Source organism: Plecotus auritus (genome assembly GCF_963455305.1).
Source record: "Plecotus auritus genome assembly, chromosome: 4".
Lineage (NCBI taxonomy): Eukaryota > Metazoa > Chordata > Mammalia > Chiroptera > Vespertilionidae > Plecotus > Plecotus auritus.
The window spans coordinates 115,975,396-115,995,414 of NC_137775.1; the positions used below are offsets into that span (position 1 = coordinate 115,975,396).

The following is a 20,019-nucleotide window of genomic DNA, read 5'->3' on the forward strand; positions in this document are numbered from 1 at the left end:
ATCTCCCAGAAGTACACTGATTCAACCTAATCCTGAGAGTGGGTGGCTGGCCATTGAGAACCTAGGATGAGAACACACAAAGAAGCACCCCTCCCCTCTTTAACTCTTTAACTCATTCCCATCATGTGTCTCAAACCTAGCCCACATTTTGGTACCTACTGTGGTGGCCCAGTGTTTCCAGGATTCACTCATTGCCCTGCTACCTGACTTCCCCTGACAGAGCACTTGTAAATTCACACAAATGCTGAAGCTAGATTATTTCCCAGAAGCCTTTGTTATCATTGGCAATATTATCCTGTCCTTACACAATGAAGTATGTACTTGGGTACCAAAGTTCTTGATTTCCTTGTACATCCATTTACATGTAAATTATTGTTGATAAAATAATATATTTTATTGAAGAAATAAGCATCAGCCTCTGGCCAAGATGGCAGTGTAGATAGGTTCTCTCTGCCTCCCACAAACACATCAAAATTTACACTTAAAATGCAGAACTACCATCATTCTGAACCAACTGAAATCTAGTTGAAAGGAAGTCCTACAAGTAGGGAATTAAAGAAGAACCACATTGAGACTGGTAGGAGGAACAGAGATGCAAGGTGGAATCATGGAACTGGCCACTTGTGGTGGTTTAAAATCAAGAGGGATATTTTGGCTGTGGAAGTTTCCCAGAGGAGTAAAGAGTCCCTCCCCCACACCAGGCCCCAGTGCTGGGAAAAGTCCCCATAACTTTGGGCTGTAAAAACCAGTGGAGATTGTGGCTGAGTGGCACAGAGGCTGCAGGAGTCCTAGGCAGTTCCTCTTAAAGGGCTTATGCATGGACTTACTTGTACGCATTTCCTCTGAGCTCAGCACCAGGATAGCAGCTTGACAGGAACCTGGGACATTCAGGGAGGAACTAACTTATCTGGGCAAGAGCTAGAGGAGCAGCTTTCTCCCAGACAGAAGTCCTGGCAGAGGTCAGTGTTCATTTGCTGAGCCCTCTCAGCCACAGAGCTGACAGACTGCATCATATTGAATCTCCGTCAGCCTGGCTCACACTTTTTGTACCTCCCCCCCCCCACCCCGGTGATTCCCTGAGATCCCACCCCACCCTACTTTCAGGATCATCTAAGCCATTTCCAGTTGCTTTTCCATACACCCGGCCTCTCTTGCCTCATGGTTTGGACTTTGCTAAAATCTCCCAAATAAGCAGCAGCTGGAATCAGCATGCACCATAACTCTCAATAAGTGGCCCCAGGCCTGGCACTAGTGGCAGCCCACCCTGGTTCATAGCTTGGCCTCTCCTGGGCACCTCTAAGCTCAACACAAGTAGCAGCCATTGCATATTGCTCTGTAGATCATGCTGGGTGGCCCTGGGTAGGGCACAGGCAGAGGCTGACATTGCACCTCCTGGGAGGCCCCAGAACCAGTGCACCTGGTGGTCAACTTCGACCATGCCAGATTACAACCCTACAACCAATGAGTGACAGACTCAAGGGGTGGACTCGTTGAGCACCAGAGTCCCACTGAAGCAAGTCCTGCTCCATAAGGTCAACTTCTGCATAGCAGCTCTCAGCTGTAGTTGCAGCTGATCCTCACAGCTGACTGGCCTATGACACAAACATAAATCAAGGCTCAACTACAGCAGGACGGTGCACATAACTCACACAGGGGTGCAACTGGAGTGCCAAGCTCAGGTGACTGGGGAGGCTGAGCCACTGGGTCCTTCAGGAGACCACTATACAAGGCGACTCTGGCAAGTCCAGGAGACACAGTAGAGGGCCCCCTGGGAAGGCACATGGGCATTTCTTTAATTATTGTCAGCTGAACTCAGGGCGACAGGCAGAGCCACGCCCTGGGAACATGCTTCCCCAAAAAGGTGGACATGTTATCAGTACTGACTTCTTACATTTGCCCAGTTGCCGGGGAGTGGGCTTTGATATATAAATCCAGTCAAGCACCAGGGATGCTCGGGCCTACTCAAGAATGCAAATAAGCTCCTTTGATCCTAAGTTCTGGTGAAACCCCCTGGTATTTGTGGGTATAAAATAAACTTGCTGCATGGGCTCTGGGTCCCTGCCTCTCCATCAGAGGTGGCAGCAGTTCCACCCAGCTCCCAGCTTTTTCCTTCTATCTTCCTGTGCAGTCTCTTTCTTTTATTTCTCAATCCCCAGCTCCTCTACTCAGGAACTGGACCCACTCTCTTTCTGCGCTGGACGTGGAAAAGAGAGAAACACCTACAGTAGACCTACCTAATAGTACATAGAAACAAACACAGGGAAGCAGCCAAAATGCAGAGACAAAGAAACATGTCACAAATGAAAAAAAACAGGAGAAATATCCAGAAAAAGAAATAAATTTAATGGAAACAAGCAATCTACTGGATACAGAGTTCAAAATAATGGTTCTAATGTTGCTCAAGGATCTTTATGAGAGCTTCAAAGGACTCAAGAGAGCTTCAAGGGACTCAATGAGAATTTTAAGGGACTTAATGATGCTGTCAAGGATCTCAGTGAGAATTTCAAAGACATGAAAAAGGACCAGTCAGAAATTAAGCATATACTGACTGAAATAAAGAATAATTTACAGGGATTCAACAGTAGAGGATTCCAAGAATCAAATCAATGTCTTGGAATATTGAGGAAGCCAAAAACACCCAAACAGAAGAACAAAAAGAAAAAAGTCCAAAAATATGAAAATAGTTTGAAGAGCCTCTGAGACAAATCCAAGCGCACCAACATTCAAATTATGGGGGTGCCGGAAAAGAGAGAGCAAGATATTGAAAACCTGTTTGAAGAAATAATGATAGAAAACTTTCCTGACCCAGTGAAATAAATAGACTTACAAGTCCAGGAAGTGCAAATAGTCCCAAGCAATAGAAACCCAAAGAGGCCCACACCAAGACACATCATGATTAAAATGCCAAGGGTTAAAGACAAAGAGAGAATCTTAAAAGCAGCAAGAGAAAATCTGTTAGTTACCTACAAGGGAGCACCCATACGACTGTCTGCTGATTTCTCAACAGAAACTTTGCAGGCCAGAAGGGAGTGGCAAGAAATATTCGAAGTGATAAATAGCAAGGACCTGCAACCAAGATTATTCTACCCAGTAAGGCTATTGTTTAAAATTGAAGGTCAGATAAAGAACTTCGTCCAGCCAGGATGGCTCAGTGTTTGAGCACTGACCAAGAACCTGGAGGTTATGGTTCAATTCCCAGTCAGGGCACATGCCTGAGTTGGGGGTTCAATCCCCAGTGTGGGGTGTGCAGGAGGCAGCCAGTCAATGATTCTCTTTCATCACTGATGTTTCTATCTCTCTCTCACTCTCGCTTCCTCTCTGAAATCAACAAAAATATTTTTTAATTTAAAAAAAGTGCTTAACACTAATCAGAAAGGATATATGCACCCCTATGTTCATAGCAGCACAATTTACAATACCTAAGATTTGGAAACAGCCTAAGTGCCCATCAGCAGATGAGTGGATTAAAAAACTGGTACATCTACACAATGGAATACTACACTGCTATAAAAAATAAGGAACTTTTACCATTTTCAACAGCATGGATGGAACTGGAGAGCATTATGCTAAGCGAAATAAGCCAGTTGGAGAAAGATAAATATCTCACTCATATGTGGGATATAATAATCAACATAAACTAATGAATAAAAATAGATCCAGAGACAAGGGGCAGGGGAGAAGGGGGTTTAGAGATCAACCAAGGGACTTGTATGCATGCATATTTGCATAACCAATGGACACAGACACTGGGGCAGTGGGGGCTTGCCCTCGGGGATTGGAGTGGCTGGGGAAGGCGTGGTCAACTGGGGAAAAATGAGACATATGTAATACTTTAAACAATTAAAAAAAATGATTTCAGCCCTGGATGGTATGCTCAGTGGTTAGAGCATTGGCCTGCACACCAAAGGTCATAGGGTTGCAGGTTTGATTTCAGGTCAAGGGCAAGTATCTGCGTTTCAGGGTGAGTCCCCGGCAACCAATTGATGTGTCTCTCTCACATCGATGTTTCTCTCTATATATCCCCCTCTTTTTTCTCTCTAAAATCAATAAACATATCCTTGGGTGAGGATTAAAAATAAATAAATAAATAAACAAACAAATAAATAAATGATTTCACAGATGTGAATAAGGTCCTTAATCAGTTAATTTTGAATTAATCAAAAGAGGTATTATATAGGTGGGACTGAACTGATCAGGAGAGCCTTCTCAAAAAGGGTCTAGAGGTAAGAGATAAGAAGCAGCAAGACTCTTTCCTGTTGGCCTTGAAGAAGCAAATTGCTGTGGTGTGGAGAGGGTCATGTGGTAGCCAATGGGCCTCAGTCCTCACAGCTGCAAAGAACTGAATTCTGCTAACAACTAGTGAGCTTGTAAGAGGACTCCAAGATAGCATGATTGTACCTTCAGCCAACAGGTTGATGGGTTGATGTAAGTCTTGTGAGACCCTGAGCAAAGGAGCCAACTAAACCAGGCTCAGACTCCAGATCAACAAAAAGAGTAAAATAATAAATCGTTAATGTGTGTTGTTTAAACTACTACTACTAAAAAAAAGCTTCACAAACAAGGAAAAGCTAAAGAAATTCATTACCACCAAACTATTATTAAAGGAAATGTGAAGGGTATTCTTTAAGAGAAAGAAGGAGGAGGAGGAGGAGGAGGAGGAGGAGGGGGAGGAGGAGGAGGGGGAGAAAAATATGAACAATAAAATGGCAATAAATACATATCTATCAACAATTCATTCTAAAAATCAAACGAACAAGGAATCTAATGAACAAAATAAACTGATAATAAAATAGAACCAGAGGCATGGAAACATAGTTAAACAGACTGATGAATCTCAGAGGGAAGGGGAGAGGGAGGTAGGAAGAGATTAACCAAAGATCTTATATGCATATATGCATTACCTATGGACACAGACAACAGGTGGTGAAGGCCTGGGACAGAGTGGAAACCAGGTGGAGGGGAACAATGGAGAGAAATTAGGGGACACCTGTAATAGTCTCAACAATAAAATGTTTTAAAAAGATAAAAAAGATGAACAATAAAATGATAATAAATGCATATCTATCAACAATTGAATCTAGCCCTAGCTGGTTTGGCAGTGGATAGAGTGTCAGCCTGCAGACTGAAGGGTCCTGGGTTTGATTCTGGTCAAGGGCACATGCCTGGGTTGCGGGCTCGATCCCCAGTAGGGTTGGTGCAGGAGGCAGCTGATCAATGATTCTCTCTCATCATTGATGTTTCTATCTCTCCCTCTCCCTTCCTCTCTGAAATCAATAAAGATATATATATATTTTATTTTTAAAAAAATATATTTTATTGATATTTTACAGAGAGGAAGGGAGAGAGATAGAGAGCTAGAAACATTGATGAGAGAGAAACATCGATCAACTGCCTCCTGCACACCTCCCACTGGGGATGTGCCCACAACCAAGGTACATGCCCTTGACCGGAATCGAACCCGGGACCCTTCAGTCCGCAGGCCGATGCTCTATCCACTGAGCCAAATCGGTTTCGGCAATAAAGATATATTTAAAAAAAAAACACCAAAAAAACCCTCACACAATTGAATCTAAAAATAAAAATAAATGAACAAAGAATCTAATGAACAAAATAAACTGATAAAAGAGAACCAGAGGCATGCATGAAACATGGAACAGACTGAGTAATCTCAGAGGGAAGGGGAAAGGAGGACTGGGAAGAGATTAACCAAATAACTTATATGCATATATGTATTACCTATGGGCACAGACAATAGGGTTTGAAGGCCTGGGAAGGGGCATGAACTGGGTGGAGAGGGTAATGAGGGAAAAAGGGGGATAGCTGTAATACTCTCAACAATAAAAGTTTTTAAAAAAAGACTATCAGTCCCACATTTCTACTTTCATTCATATAATGGTTATTTTATATTTATACCTATTTTGTGTGACACCTTATAATCTTCCCAGAATTCCTAGGTTACATGAATTCTATTATTCTGTGTAACTATATTGTTACCAAACTCAAGGTGTTCACCACTTGGGGTGCTCTATTCACGAACTAGATGTGGTTGTTGCAAGGTAATTTTATTTAAGTTGCTGCAAGTAAAGGAGACAGGAGATTCATAGCCAAAGCTCCCCCTGAAGCGAGGTTTAACCATTGCTTATATACATTATTTTGTTGATTTCTTCTTTGCAGTTGGCTAAATTTATCCTGTCAGGTTCCTGTCAGGCTCATCCTGTTTCCAGCTGCATCTGCAAAATACCGTGCTACATTTTTACATTTAGGAAGAATAACATTTAGAATTGCCCAGACCTTGAGACCTTGGTCCTATCTAACAATATCAAGAGAATGATATTGGGGAAATTTTGAAAGGGTTATCAGAATTGTACATAATTGCTGGTTGTATCACTACGGGAAACCACATGTAAATTATCAACAAGGTTACGATTACAAGCAAATTCTGACTCAAATTATTGCAAAACATTACTAGATTTGGGTGAGGTTTCTAGAGGAAGAGTGCAGCCAGTTAGCCAAGCAACATTTACTGAGAACCCGCATATACAGATTATTGGTATGTACTGCTGAGGAAACAGAAACCAAAAAAGCAGAAGAAAAAAAGAAAAAAGGAAATACTATTGATGCAGCATGTTATGGTGAATAAAAATGATGGTTTTAGTTGGTGGAGAGTGCCTAAAATTTAGAGAGAAATAAAGATCTCAAAGTGGAAAGAACATAGGATATAGAGTTAGATGCCTGGGTTCCAATTCCAATTCAGTCACTTTGGCGCTAAGCAACCTTGGACAAATATTTAGTCTTAGTTTTGTCTCCTGTAAAATGTGTATAATGATGCAGATAAGTCCTTCATGAGGTTGCAATGAGAACAATGAAACAATGACTTGTAAACTGTAAAAGGGTGGAGTGAAGCCTTAACAGAAGCCATCCTGGCAGCAAGAAGTCCTCAGTTTGCTGAAGAACCCTCCCATCTGCCTTCAGCCCAGTCATCATCCTCACCTTTTGGAGACTGTCAACAACATCAGCAGGAGTTCTTTATGAGAATAAGTTGTAGTTCAAGAAAGGATCTCAGAACATCAAGTTGCAGTCTGTTTTAAAGACCATAGGTGGGACAACTTTGGCTAAGGAGGCTACTGAAGAGACATCTGGCATTTTTTTTCTATTAAAAGGAACATGGATGGGGGGGAATGTCTGCTAAAAGATAATCCATTTTTTTTATCCACACAAGGGTTTCATTTGCGATCAAAGTAAACGTCTAGTATCTAGGAAAGAAAATATACTAAGTGCTTAGAAGATGAAGGACCAAAGGGTAAACAGCAGTGAAACTTAGCCGTTGTTTTCTTGAGGACTTCTGCCTGGAGCTTGCTCCTTCTTCTAAGGTAAGTTGTAGGGTTCTACTTTTCATTCTTGAATACTTCAGCTAATGCAGAGCACCCCGCTTTGTAGTTAGGCCTTCCTCTCCTTTGAAGTGAACTGTGTGTGAGAATTGTGCAGAGTCAGCATGGATTCTTCCACAATAGCTGCTTAATGGATTGAAGGCTAAGGTCAAATTCTTTCCTTTATTTGGGAAGGAAAATATACCATTTCTTGGTTTTAAGGATGTCAGATTCAAAACTATCTACCTTTGAGGCTTCTGACACATCCCCAGAAACGGCTTCCTTCCAACACCCAGACCTGTGTGACAAGACTTCATAAGGGCCTAGTCACACTGGAAGTTTGGTGTTTATTGTCTCTTGAAAATGAAATAGATGCTGTTTTTAATGTGGAAAAAAATAGGACCCCTGCTTTTTCCTGCATGTACCAGAAAGTTTTCCCTTCCTGCTCTCTCCTCTAATGGACTATGAGCTCTTCAATAGCATGTTTTCTGTTCACTTTCCATTTGCAAGCAACAATGATTCACACTCTATGAACATCTAGCACATCCTATCTAATAAAAGAGTAATGTGCAAATTAACTGTACCTCCACTACACCCACAAGCCATGCCCACAAACCACACCCACCAGCCAATTAGGAGCGAATATGCAAATAAACCCAACCAAGATGGCTGTGGCCACAGAGAGCAGGAGGGAGGCTTGGGTTTCCCCGGCAATGGAGGAAGCCAAGCTTTCTGCCTGCCCTTGCCGGCCCAGGCCTCCACTCCCGGCTACAAAGTTTCAATTATAGAAGATAAATAAATCCCAACAGAAATGGTGGCAGCCACGGAGCTGGAAAGAGCAGGAGGCTAGGGTTGCCCCCGGCGATGGAGGAAGCCAAGCTTTCTGCCTGCCCTTGCCGGCCCAGGCCTCCACTCCAGGCTACAAAGTTTCAATGATAGAAGATACATAAATCCAAACAGAAATGGCGGCAGCCACGGAGCTGGAGAGAGTAGGAGGCTAGGGTTGCCCCCGGCGATGGAGGAAGCCAAGCTTCTCCAGCCCTGGCCTGATTTGGCCTCTGCTTAAGGCTACAAAGTTTCAATTATAGAAGATACATAAATCCCAACAGAAATGGCTGCCGCCATGGAGCAAGCAGAAGGCTTGGCTCTGCTCCAGGTTACAAAGTTTCAATTGTAGAAGATAAATAAATCCCAGATACCAGGGCCTCCGCTTGGGTCGCCAGGGGGTGTGGCCGGCCTGCAAACCACCACAAGCCCTTCGCCCAGGCCACCCCACGCCCCAAGGGAACCCCCACCCTGATCTGGGACACCCTTCAGGGCAAACCAGCTGGCCCCCACCCATGCACCAGGCCTCTATCCTATATAATAAAAGAGTAATGTGCAGATTGACCATCACTCCAATACACAAGATGTTGCCCCCATGTGGTCAAAGATTCTACCCCTATGTGGACACAAGTTGGCCACCACAAGATGGCCAGCAGGGAAGGGCAGTTGGGAGGGACCAGGCCTGCAAGGGAGGGCAGTTGGGGGCGATCAAGCCTGCAGGGGAGGGCAGTTAGGGGTGACCAGGCCAGCAGAGGAGGGAAGTTGGGGGTGACCGGGCCTGCAGTGAAGGGCAGTTGGGAAGGACCCAGGCCTGCAGGGGAGAGCAGTTGTGGGGGACCAGGCCTACAGGGGAGGGCAGTTAGGGGTTACCAGGCCTGCAGGGGAGGGCAATTAGGGGCAAACAGGCTGGCAGGGGAGCAGTTAGGCATCAATCAGGCTGGCAGGGGAGTAGTTAGGGGGTGATCAGGCTGGCAGGCAGAAGCGGTGAGGGGCAATCAGGAAGGCAGGCAGGTGAGCAGTTGGGAGCCAGCAATCCTGGATTGGAGAAGGTGCAGGCTGGGCTGAGGAACACCCCCACCCCCGTGCACGAATTTTGTGCACCCGGCCTCTAATTACTTAATAATGGTGCATGTGAAGTTACTTAAACCCTCACATGTGTCATTTACATGCAGCTGTCAGATTCATTTTGTAGACATATTTCTTTTTATTTCTTTTTTTCTTTTTTCTTTTTTTGTTAATCCTCACCTGAGGATATTTTTCCATTGATTTTTAGAGAGAGTGGAAGGGATGGGGAGAGATGCAGAGAGAGAAACTACAATGTGAAAGAGACAGATCAATTGGTTACCTCCTGCCCATGCCCCAACCAGAGCCTGCAACCAAGGTACATGCTCTGACCAGGATGGAACCCAGGGCTCTTCAGTCCATGGGCCAATGCTCTCCACTGAGCCAAACAGGCTAGGACTGTAGACATATTTCTGATGATGGCATATCACTGCTCAAAAGTTTAGTAGAAAAGTCAATTTTCTACTAAACAAAGTCTTTTAAAGTACATATCTATGCATCTTCATTGACATATAACATTGCATTATTTTTAGTGTACAACTTGCTACTCAATATGTGGTGCTCAGACCAATAGCATTGGCATCACCTGGTAGTTTGCTATAAATGCAGATTCTCCAGCCCCATTCTAGACCTACTCAATCAGCAAGAATCCTAGCCAAGTCATACTAGTATATACAGTTTTGACTGCATCATAGCTCTCTTGCTAAACTTGAAGCTTCAGAAATAGGGTTGCCAGATTTAGCAAATAAAAATAGTAGATGCCCAATACAATTGGAAAACAATGGATGATTTTTTAGTGTAAATACATCTCAAATGCTTCATGGGATATAATTATGCTTAAAATATATATTCATTGTTTGTGTGAAATTCAAATTTTACAAGGCTCTCTGTATTTAATCTGGCAACCCTATTTAGAAGAATAGGATCCATGTCTAACATAACTTTGTATTCCCCTGCAATAGTACAGTGCCTTTCCCAACTGTTCAATGTATGTTTGAAAACAGGTTTCTCTGGTTTTTGCTTAACGTTGTATATCCCCAGAGACTAACACATTATCTGACACACAAAAAAAGACCAATAAATATTTCTTGAATGATAGGCAGGATGAATGGTGATGGGGGGAAAAAAAAACTAAAGATAATTATTTCTTCAATGAGTAAATGAATATATCTAGAGCAATCTTCTACGGACTGGGTCGTGTGTGAATTGTAATGAAAGCTGAATATTTTTCTAGTGTTTAAAAAAACAATGTTTAAAAAGCTTCTATTCGTACACTTTTTCAGACTGGCAGAGTTCAGGACTTAATGAGAACATAATCAAGGGCTCAGAATGTACTTTCGCGGACTGTGTCCATACGGTCCACGGTGGGAAAGCATTCCATCCACAGGATGCCCACTAGCCCGCAGCAGACGCGCGTTGCCGGCCCCGGCCCCGGCCCCGGCCCCGGCCCCGGCCCCGGCCCCCGCCCCCGCCCCGCGAGGGCTCCGCGCACGCGCACAGCGGCGCTCGGCCGACGGGCCCCGGGGAGGGAGGCGGGGCTTCCGGGGCGCGTGCGCAGTGGCCTAGGCGTAGGGCCCCTCCCTTGGCGGGGGCGCGCGGCGCGGAGGACCGCACAGCGAGGGGAAGTCAGGTGGCCGTCGCCGCCGCCGCCTCCTCTGCCGCCTCGGTTAGTAGCCAGGAGGAAAATGGCGGATCTGGAGGAGCAGTTGTCTGATGAGGAGAAGGTAAGAGCTGTGCGGGCGGCGGAGCCCGTCGGACCAGGAGCCAGCCGAGCCCGGCCTGTCAGTCCGGAGTCCGGCCGCCAGGGGAGGCATTGCTGTGCCCTCGCTGCCCTCTCTCCCCTTCTCTCCTCCCAAGTGCCTGCCCCTGTCAGTCACCCGCGGCCTCGGGGGCAGGTCTCTGCCGGCCTGTTCGCCCCGCTCCTTATAGGGCGTGTGCTCTGAAAATGGGGGCGGGAGCGCGCGGCGGCGGCGGCGGCGGCGCGGGGACCCTCTCCCTCGGCGGGGGCCGCGTCGTGGGCGGAGGGGGTGCGGGGGGACTGCCATGGGTGTGGGTGCCGGCCTGCGGCCGGCCCAAGGGCAGTGCCCAGCCGACGGCCTGGCCCGATTGTGGCCGGGGGAGGGTTAGGGGGAAAATCGTTTGGGAAGCAGATCTTCGCTTGGCTGTTCTGATCCCGCCTTCCAGAAGCAGAATGCTTCCTTTCCTGGTGCTCAACGCTTTTTTTCCTTTCCCGTGGAAGCCTCTCTTCTCTCTCTGCCTCTCTCTCTCCCCCCCCCCCCACCCCGTCTTTTTTTTTTTTGTCTTTTTTCGTCTTTAGCTGTAGGCTTTGTGCCTCCCGTGTTCAGCGGGAATTGCTCACAAGAAATAGGATCCTACCCAGTCGTTGCTTCCTGCCCAGGTAGGCAGCAGCCCTCCTGGGGGCTGATTTGCTGGCGCCCCATCGTCCTGCCAGGAATTTTTCCCAAGAGGGGAGATTGTGCAACTCCTTTTACTATATCTTAAATGCTGTGACAGCATTGGAACCAGATGAACGACTTAAGTTCTCAGGCATTTGAAACAAGAAAACTGATTATCGAACCTAGTTCTCACTCGCTGTTTCCTTTGGCTGCCCGTTCCCCAGAACGCTGCTGATTTTGAGTTGTTTCCTGAAAGGACCTTGGTGTGTCCCAGGCTCAGAAGTAACTGACATATGCACGATGGTTTCCGTTTTCAGTGTCCACTCTTAATTTAACAGTGTTTATTTTTTTGCGTTCCAAAGCAGTACAGCCGTGTAGGAATTAGGAAACACAAACTCATCGTGGTGTTTTAAGAAGTCCTAACATAAGCCTAAGGATACTTTCAGTTGAAACTCTCATCTCCAACTATTTTTATATCCTGTGTTCTTGTATCAAAGTGTAATGTTCCATCTCCTTCCTCATGTCAATGTGCACATCAGCCTCATCTTCAATTTTGGAAATCTTTTTCCTCTGGGCTTTTTGGTGAAAGTGATAAACAACAAAATGGGGACAGCAACAAGATTCTCCATAACCCAGAGACCTGGTAGGCAGATAGATCCCTTTATACACAAAGTTGCTGTGCAGTTTTCAAATGTTAATAGTGGTAACTGTAAGCTGGTAACTGAAAATGTGTGCTCCTACGCACACACATTTAAAATTAAGTAAAAGTTTGTTAAAAAGATTATCATGTTTTTAGTCCACGTTTCGTCAGTGGTGATTAGTAATTAAAGTGGCAGGAAATCTAGCTGAGGAGAGTACTCAGTGTGGGAGTTAATACAGACCTGACATGTGTTGAAAAGCCTAAAATAGCCAAGCTTTTTCAAAGTTGCATGACAAGATTCCTTATTATCAGGCCCTCTCAGGGCACATCCATTAAAGGAGGTGGGGTGTGTCTTATTCTCTAAGCTTGTTAAACACAGTGTTTTAAGAGTAAATGAATGACTGGAGGGTTGGGTAGGGCCCAGGGAAGGAGGGGAAATGGGAGATAATCTGTAATACTATCAACAATAAAAAATATATTTAAAAAAAGTAAGAACAATCATTAAAAAAAGTAAATGAATGAAAATTCTAATTTGAAGGACTTTAGTGTTTCTGGTTTTTTTGTGTGTGTTTTTTATATGCATGATTTTCAGTTTTTTTATTTCAAGAAAAACGATTTTAAATATGTTACATGCAATAAACATTAATATCTCAAGAAAAACTATTTTAAATATAATAATGTTACATGCAATAAATACCAATTATTCAAGAAAGAAGATCAGTCTTTATGTGGACTCTACCTTCGGTCCTTGGGTATCAGGGTTCTTTCCTGTGAGTTTTCTGTTGATTATTCAGGAAGTCTTTCCATATTTCAGTTGTAATTCCAGCTTGTTCCTCATGTTTTTGTTTCTAGTTTTGTAAGACTATTTTGTACATATTTTACATGTAGATTTCATTGCTGTATTTAGTAATTTAAGGAAAATACTGACCAGACTTTTGAATTAAATTCACATAACTGGTTAAGCGAAATTCTTACACTCTTGTCATTTTAGTTATCTAAATGTTCTTTTAATCTTTTGGGAGGAGGACGTTTAGTATGGAATCATAAATAGAATTTAAAGGTGACATTTTTAAACTAATATTTAAATCATGTTACTTTTCTGCCATCTTTTTTGTAATTTTCAAAAATAATGCTTTTAATACTTTTAAACTCTTGGAATTCCCATTATTGATTACAGATCTAAGGAAGGGAAGTTGTTAAGACTTATGTAGTACCACTAGAGGCCGAGCGCATGAAATGCATGCACGGGTATGGTCCCCAGGCCTGGCCTGTGATCAGGGCCATCTTCCCCAGCTGCTGGCAGCCAGCCCTGCCCCCGCCACCACCCACCCCCAGTTCCCCATTCGCCATCGGATCCTGCCGGCTGGAGGGAAGGGACTGAGAGGTTGGCCGGCAGGCCCTGATCGGGCAATTGGGGCCTGCGGGCTGGGCCAGCTGCCTGCTTTGAGCGTCTGTCCGCTGGTGGTCAGTGCACGCATAGCTTCTGGTCATTCTGCTGTTTGGTCTATTTGCATATTACCCTCTTATTATATAGGACTAGTGGCCCAGCACACGAAATTTGTGCACATTAAAAGGGGGACCCAGAGTCAAGTCCCCGCCCATCCACATGCGCGAGACCCAGGGGACCTCAGGCTGTGCCCCCCAACCAGGTGTACTGGTTGATATTGTTCAAAATTGCGTGAGACCCAGACTGGGCCAGTCGCATCCTTGTCAAGCCCCGCCGGGCAGGGGGCGTAGCCTCAGGTCCCCTGGCCCAGGCGCCAAGATGGGGGGGTGGCCTGAGGCCCCTCAGATGGGACAGGGGGCGTGCCTTGAGGTCCCCCGTCAAGCCCTGCCAGGCGGGGGCGCGTAGCCTCAGGTCCCCTGGCCCGGTGCTGGGGCGGGGGGTGCGGCCTGAGGTACCCTGTAAAGCCCCACCTGGTGGGGGGCGCAGCCTGAGGTCCCCTAGCCCAGCACCAGGACAGGAAGTGCATGTTGAGGTCCCCTGTCAAGCCCTGCCAGGCAGGGCTCGTGACCTGAGGTCCCCCGGCCTGGTGCCAAGGCAGGAGGTGTGGCCTGAGGTCCCCCAGCCTGACACCAGGGCAGGGGGCACAGCCTGAGATCCCCTGTCAAGCCTTGCTGGGTGGGGGGCGCGGCCTGAGGTCCCTATCAAGCCTCACGGGGGCAGGGGAGGGTGTAGCCTCAGGTCCCTGCTGATTGCTTGTTAAGGCTCCTTAAGGGAACTTGGCCTCAGCTGTGGGTGCAGCCATCTTTGTGATGGAATGATGGTCAATTAGCGTATTCCCTCTATTAGATAGGATACTTGGTATATGCCTGGCTCAGACAATACATTCATTAATTTGTTGTAAGTTTGAGGTATTTTATTGCCATTTCACAGATAAGTAAAATAAGTTTCAAAGGCTTTAAGTAATTCACCCAAGGACATTTAAGAAGGAAGTGGCGAAGGTGTTATTTAATCCTGAATGTGTCTGAATCGAAAGTTGATGCTCTTGTGACTGTATGCTCCCTTAAACATTTGATGATAGGGACTCTTCCGGATTTACCTCTTTGTTTTTAATTTGTTGACAGGTTATTATGAAATAGGACATACAATAGTTTTTAACAAAAATTATAAATACTAAACATTAAATAGTGTTGAGTTATAAATTTTGTGTCTTAATAATTTTAGGACAAAGTTTATTTAACACATTTAAAAGTTTTATATTACTGGTATAGTTTCACACATGCTCTATGGTAGGAAGCATTTTAGAAATCTGGAATTAAATCTTAGTTTGTTAAAATCATGTAAAATTGTGTTTTGAGGAAACCTCTATGAAATTAAATAACTGTATAGGTTATCTAAAGAAGCACAGTAATGTTCTTTAAAGTTGTTCATTTGCATTAGTGTGTCCCACAGACTTTTTTGCATAGACTTTTGTTTCTTAAGTCAGAAACAGTTATGTTTGTCATTCCTAGGTAAAGTGTATTGTACAGTTAAGCATTTTTGTGAATTTGAAATTATACGAAATTGTGGCTCAAGTCAGAAGAACCATTCCCAAATTTCTCTCCAGGTGAGAAAATCCAGGAAATCACTCCAAGCTCCAGAAGAAAGACAGTTATTGGTTGAAAGGGATCTTTTTTTTTTTTTCTTAAACCCTCCCACCTTCCTGTAATGATTAGTGATGGATCCACTACCACAGCTTCAACTTTTATATCTTTTGTTGCTGTGTCTCAAGTACATAACTCGGCCCTATATTGCTCTCCTGAGCACTAGTCACACATTTTTATCTGCTAGTCCTGTTCACAGGAGACAGTTAATGAGATGTGTTTAAATGGAACCTGCCTGAAAGTAAATTCATAAACTCCCCTCTCCTTTCCCTCTACTAGGTATACTGGTTTATAATGCGGAATTTTTTCAATAGATGGAGTTACACATATGTTGATATATGCGATTTGATATGTATGCTATTTTGTTGTATTGACAACTAGCTTCAAAACTTCTTATGTCAAATTTGCTGAAGGCATTAACATCATAGATATTTTTACACTTAAAAATGTCGAATTTCATGCCAAAAAAGGAGCATTTGGGGGAAGTTTTAATTCATTACTTTATTTTGAAGAAAAGTGCTGTTGAGTACTTTGGGAAGCTATGGTGAACATGCTCCATCTCAAGATACTTGTGAATGCTGGCTAAAACGCTTTAAAAGTGATGATTTTGATGTGAAAGACAAAGGCGTCCAGGTCAACCGAAAAAGTTGAAAGACCAACAATTACAAGCATTATTGGATGAAGATACATGACAAACTCAAAAACAACTTGCAGAAAGATTAAACATTGCTCAGCAAACAATTACCAATCATTTACAAGCAATGGGAAAGATTTTAAAGGAAGGAAAATGGGTGCCACATCAACTGAACGAAAGACAAATGGAAAACTGAAAAGTCATCCGTAAAATGTTGCTTCAACAACACAAAAGAAAGTCTTTTTTGCATTGAATTGTGACTGGCGATGAAAAGTGGATTTATTTTGAGAATCCCAAACGCACAAAATCATGGGTTTGATCCAGGTCAACCATCAACAACGACTGCAAGGCCAAATTGCTCGGAAAGAAGACAATGCTCTGCGTTTGGTGGGATCAGGAAGGTGTAGTGTATTATGAGCTGCTAAAACCAGATGAAACCGTTAATACTGATTGCTACTGACAACAAATAATCAATTTGAACCACGCTTTGATCGTGAAACTACCAGAATGTTCCAGAAGACATGGCAAAATAATTTTGCTTCATGATGACACACCATCACACACTTCAAAACCAGTTAAAGACACGTTGAAAGATCTTGCCTGGGAAATATTAACCCACCCGCCATATTCACCAGACCTTGCTCCTTCAGATGACCACTTGTTCCGATCTATGGCACACGCACTTTCTGAGCAGCACTTCAAAACATACGAAGAAGTGGAAAATTGGGTTTCTGACTGGTTTGCCTCAAAACTAGAAAAGTTCTATTGGGATTGTATCCACAAATTACGTGAAAGATGGGGAAATGTGTAGCTATCGATGGACATTACTTTGAATAAAGCACTTTTGATATTTCTCTTGAAATTATCGTGTTTTCTTTTATTATAAAATCCGCCATTATTAACTGGTACACCTGGTACACAAAAGGGGGCAGAAATCTATCTCCTCCTGCTCATTTTTTTCTTTATTTCTCTATTCCTGTTATTCCAGTCATCCAGGTTTTTAACTTCAGCTTTATTTTAGCTTTTTTTCTTTGTGCTCTGTAACAAAATCAGTTTCTAAATCTTGTCATGCCCCTCATCAAAATGTCTTAGACAAGTAATTTATTTCTTGCTTAAAAATTGATTTATTTATATTAGTTTTTGGTTTATTATCTCTCAGTTGACCAGACTATTAAATTTAACTGTTGTTATTTATGCTATTAACTATTACTGTTTAGTAACAAAATTTTATTGTACAGAATGCTAGTTGATTGTACCTGTTCTGTTAAGAAATAAAGCCAAAGGAGGAAAAGTAGGATTAGAAGAATGTCTTATATCTAGTTTTTCCCTTCTGTTAGTCATTTATTATAAAATTTCTAAACTAATCCCTCTCATTTCCTATATCTAAGCAATGTTTTAATATGTCACTTTTCTATTCCCAAACTTACAGTTGCTGGGTCCTTCATGGATCTCTCAGCCCAGTTTCCTCTGAAGTGTGGGGATGTAACAGAAGCACCTTCTCCATTTAGTTGCTGCAAAAATAAATGGTGCCTGGCATGTACTAAATACACAGTAAATTTTAGTTCTTTTTCTCTGCTCATGACTTAACCACTTTGACTGTTGGAACTGCTCCCTGGTCTGTCCCCTCAAGATTTAGCTTAGATCACATGGCAAGTGTAATCTCTCTTCTGAAAGCTATAACACATCATTAGTTTTCAACAATAGTTATTTGTTTACTTGTCTTCTCTGTTGGGATTCCTAAGTGCAGAAATAATGTCATCTTTAGCATCTGTCATTAATATTGCATGTGATGAGTAGAGTGGTTCAATGAGTGAATGAACAAAGGAATCATGAATTCAGAAAATTAAAAGAAAAAGTTTCTTGAAAAGTATAAGTAGCATATAAAGGCAAATTTTTTGAGGATACATTTGGAGTACCTAAGTTTTTTATTTCTAAATAATGCTGTAGGTTTTAAAGATTCAGGTAGTTAGTGAAATTCCTGGTGCACTTTGAGTTATAGGTAGTAATAAATTGTTATGGTTCAAATCACTTACACATGCTAAGTATTCTTTATAAGCAGTTTTTATGCTTTTCCCTAACTATGCAACCATAATTTGGCCTCACAAATTTTACTTGTATGTAAAAACAATATAAGCTGCCTTTATATTCCATCATAATTAATGTATGAGTAGTGTTCTTATTAATAAAAAACTAAATTCAATTAGTAAGCTATTAATGTAGAAAATAGTCATTCTTAATTATATTCTGTTGGTGAATGAATTCTATCATTGCACCAATAAAATGTAAAAATTCCTACAGCAAGCAGAAACTTGATAGCTGCTGTAACATTAGTGGATTTTTGCAGACTTTGCACATTAAAACAAATTTTTAGTATGTTTTTAGTGCATTTGGAAGCCATTTCTACATAAAATAATAAGGGTAATTATATATATAGAACATTGCATTTTAGTATGAGAACACAGGATATAAGAGCACTAGAGCAGAGAGTGCAAAGTAATTTTTAAGTTTGAAAGCATGATGGGAAAACTTACCGTTTTCTTATCTGACCTACAGTTCTAATTGCCTGAAGCAGTAATTTATTGGAAGACATTCATGTATAGAACCCATCTATAGTTGTCAAAAAAGGAGAATTTTACAAATTTTATTTTGAAGATTAGAAGTACAATTTTTACAATTTTCCACTTACTACAGATATTTACATGTTTTATTGTGAATCTAATGGCTCAGAACTTCTTACACTTTTTAGTTCAGAATGTTTCTGTTGAAAACAAATGAAAATAATTTTTTTTAAATATATTTTTGATTCCAGAGAGGAAGGGAGAGGGAGACAGAGACAGAAACATCAGTGATGAAAGAGAATCATTGATCAGCTGCCTCCTGCACACACGCGCACACACGCGCACACACACCCACCAGGGATCGAGCCCGCAACCTGGGCATGTGCCCCTGACCGGAATCGAACCAGGGACCCCTCAGTTCACAGGCCAACACTCTATCCACTGAGCCAAACCAGCTAAGGCAAAAAAATAATTTTTGAAAATTACCTCCACATTCATTAATTTACTAAATATACCATACTTCATTGATTTTGGTGCTCATAATTTTCCATTTTTTTAAGATCTCAGTTATAAGGCTGCATTGTACACTCAGTGGCCTATGATATTTAATTAGTAGCATTTTCCCTTTTTTAGTGGTACATAAAATTATGCATCTTACATTGATTATGAATCAGGGTAAGCAAGGATATAATGCAATAAACAACCTAAAATCTTAGCATGTGGGCGTTGGTGGTGGGAGCTTTGTACATCTCTTCACTCATTCTGTATATGTCTAGTGTAGTTCAGGAGCAGAAGTCACATAGTTTCCGGCAGTTGGAGAGCTTCAGTCTAAACTTAGCCTTTTTTTTTTTCCCCTCAGTCCCCAGAGAAGTGGGAAGGAAATGTAGTGACTAGTACAATGGTTTTTAAAACTCACCCCACCCCCATCCCACACACACTTAGATTCACTATACTTCTGCTCAGATTTCAATTAACTGAAGCAAGTTACATCTAAAAGCTTAATTTCAGAGGGATCACAGAAGGAGAAGAGAATTGTAGTATTTCTGAATAGCAGTAATGACACCATAGATTAAGTTTTAGATTCACTGAAGGTTGGTGATTTGATCATCTGTTTGGTAGGCACGATGTAAGATTATAGATTCAGAGATTAATTAGACATGTAGTAAGTTCATGGGAATTCAGGAGACAGAAAAATTGCTTCTGCCTAGGAGGATGGTAGATATCAATTGAGGTATAAGGTCGTGTGAAAGAGCACAACATTGGAAGAAAAATTAGGGAAATGGAGAAGAGTAGGGAATATAAGCTATGTCTCATGTACTTTGCAAGTAAGAGATGTAGAGATGAATTATGGTGTTAAACAGCACAGGGTTTCTCAACCTTAGCACTGTTGGCATTTGGGACCAAGATAACTCTTTCTTTGGAGCTGTCCTGTGCATTTTAGGATGTTTAA

At 42.6% G+C, this 20,019-nt stretch overlaps 1 protein-coding gene across 1 annotated transcript in view; it reads left to right on the forward strand.

Annotated features, from left to right (window-relative positions):
• Window positions 1–10,808: 10,808 nt before the first annotated feature.
• CAPZA2 (capping actin protein of muscle Z-line subunit alpha 2) overlaps window positions 10,809–20,019 on the forward strand; it is a 66,074-nt gene continuing 56,863 nt past the window's right edge. Inside the window, exon 1 of the mRNA XM_080666293.1 lies at window positions 10,809–10,978. Within this exon, the coding sequence (XP_080522419.1) occupies window positions 10,940–10,978 (39 nt within the window). The 5' untranslated portion in view covers window positions 10,809–10,939. The remainder of the gene's footprint in view (window positions 10,979–20,019) is intronic.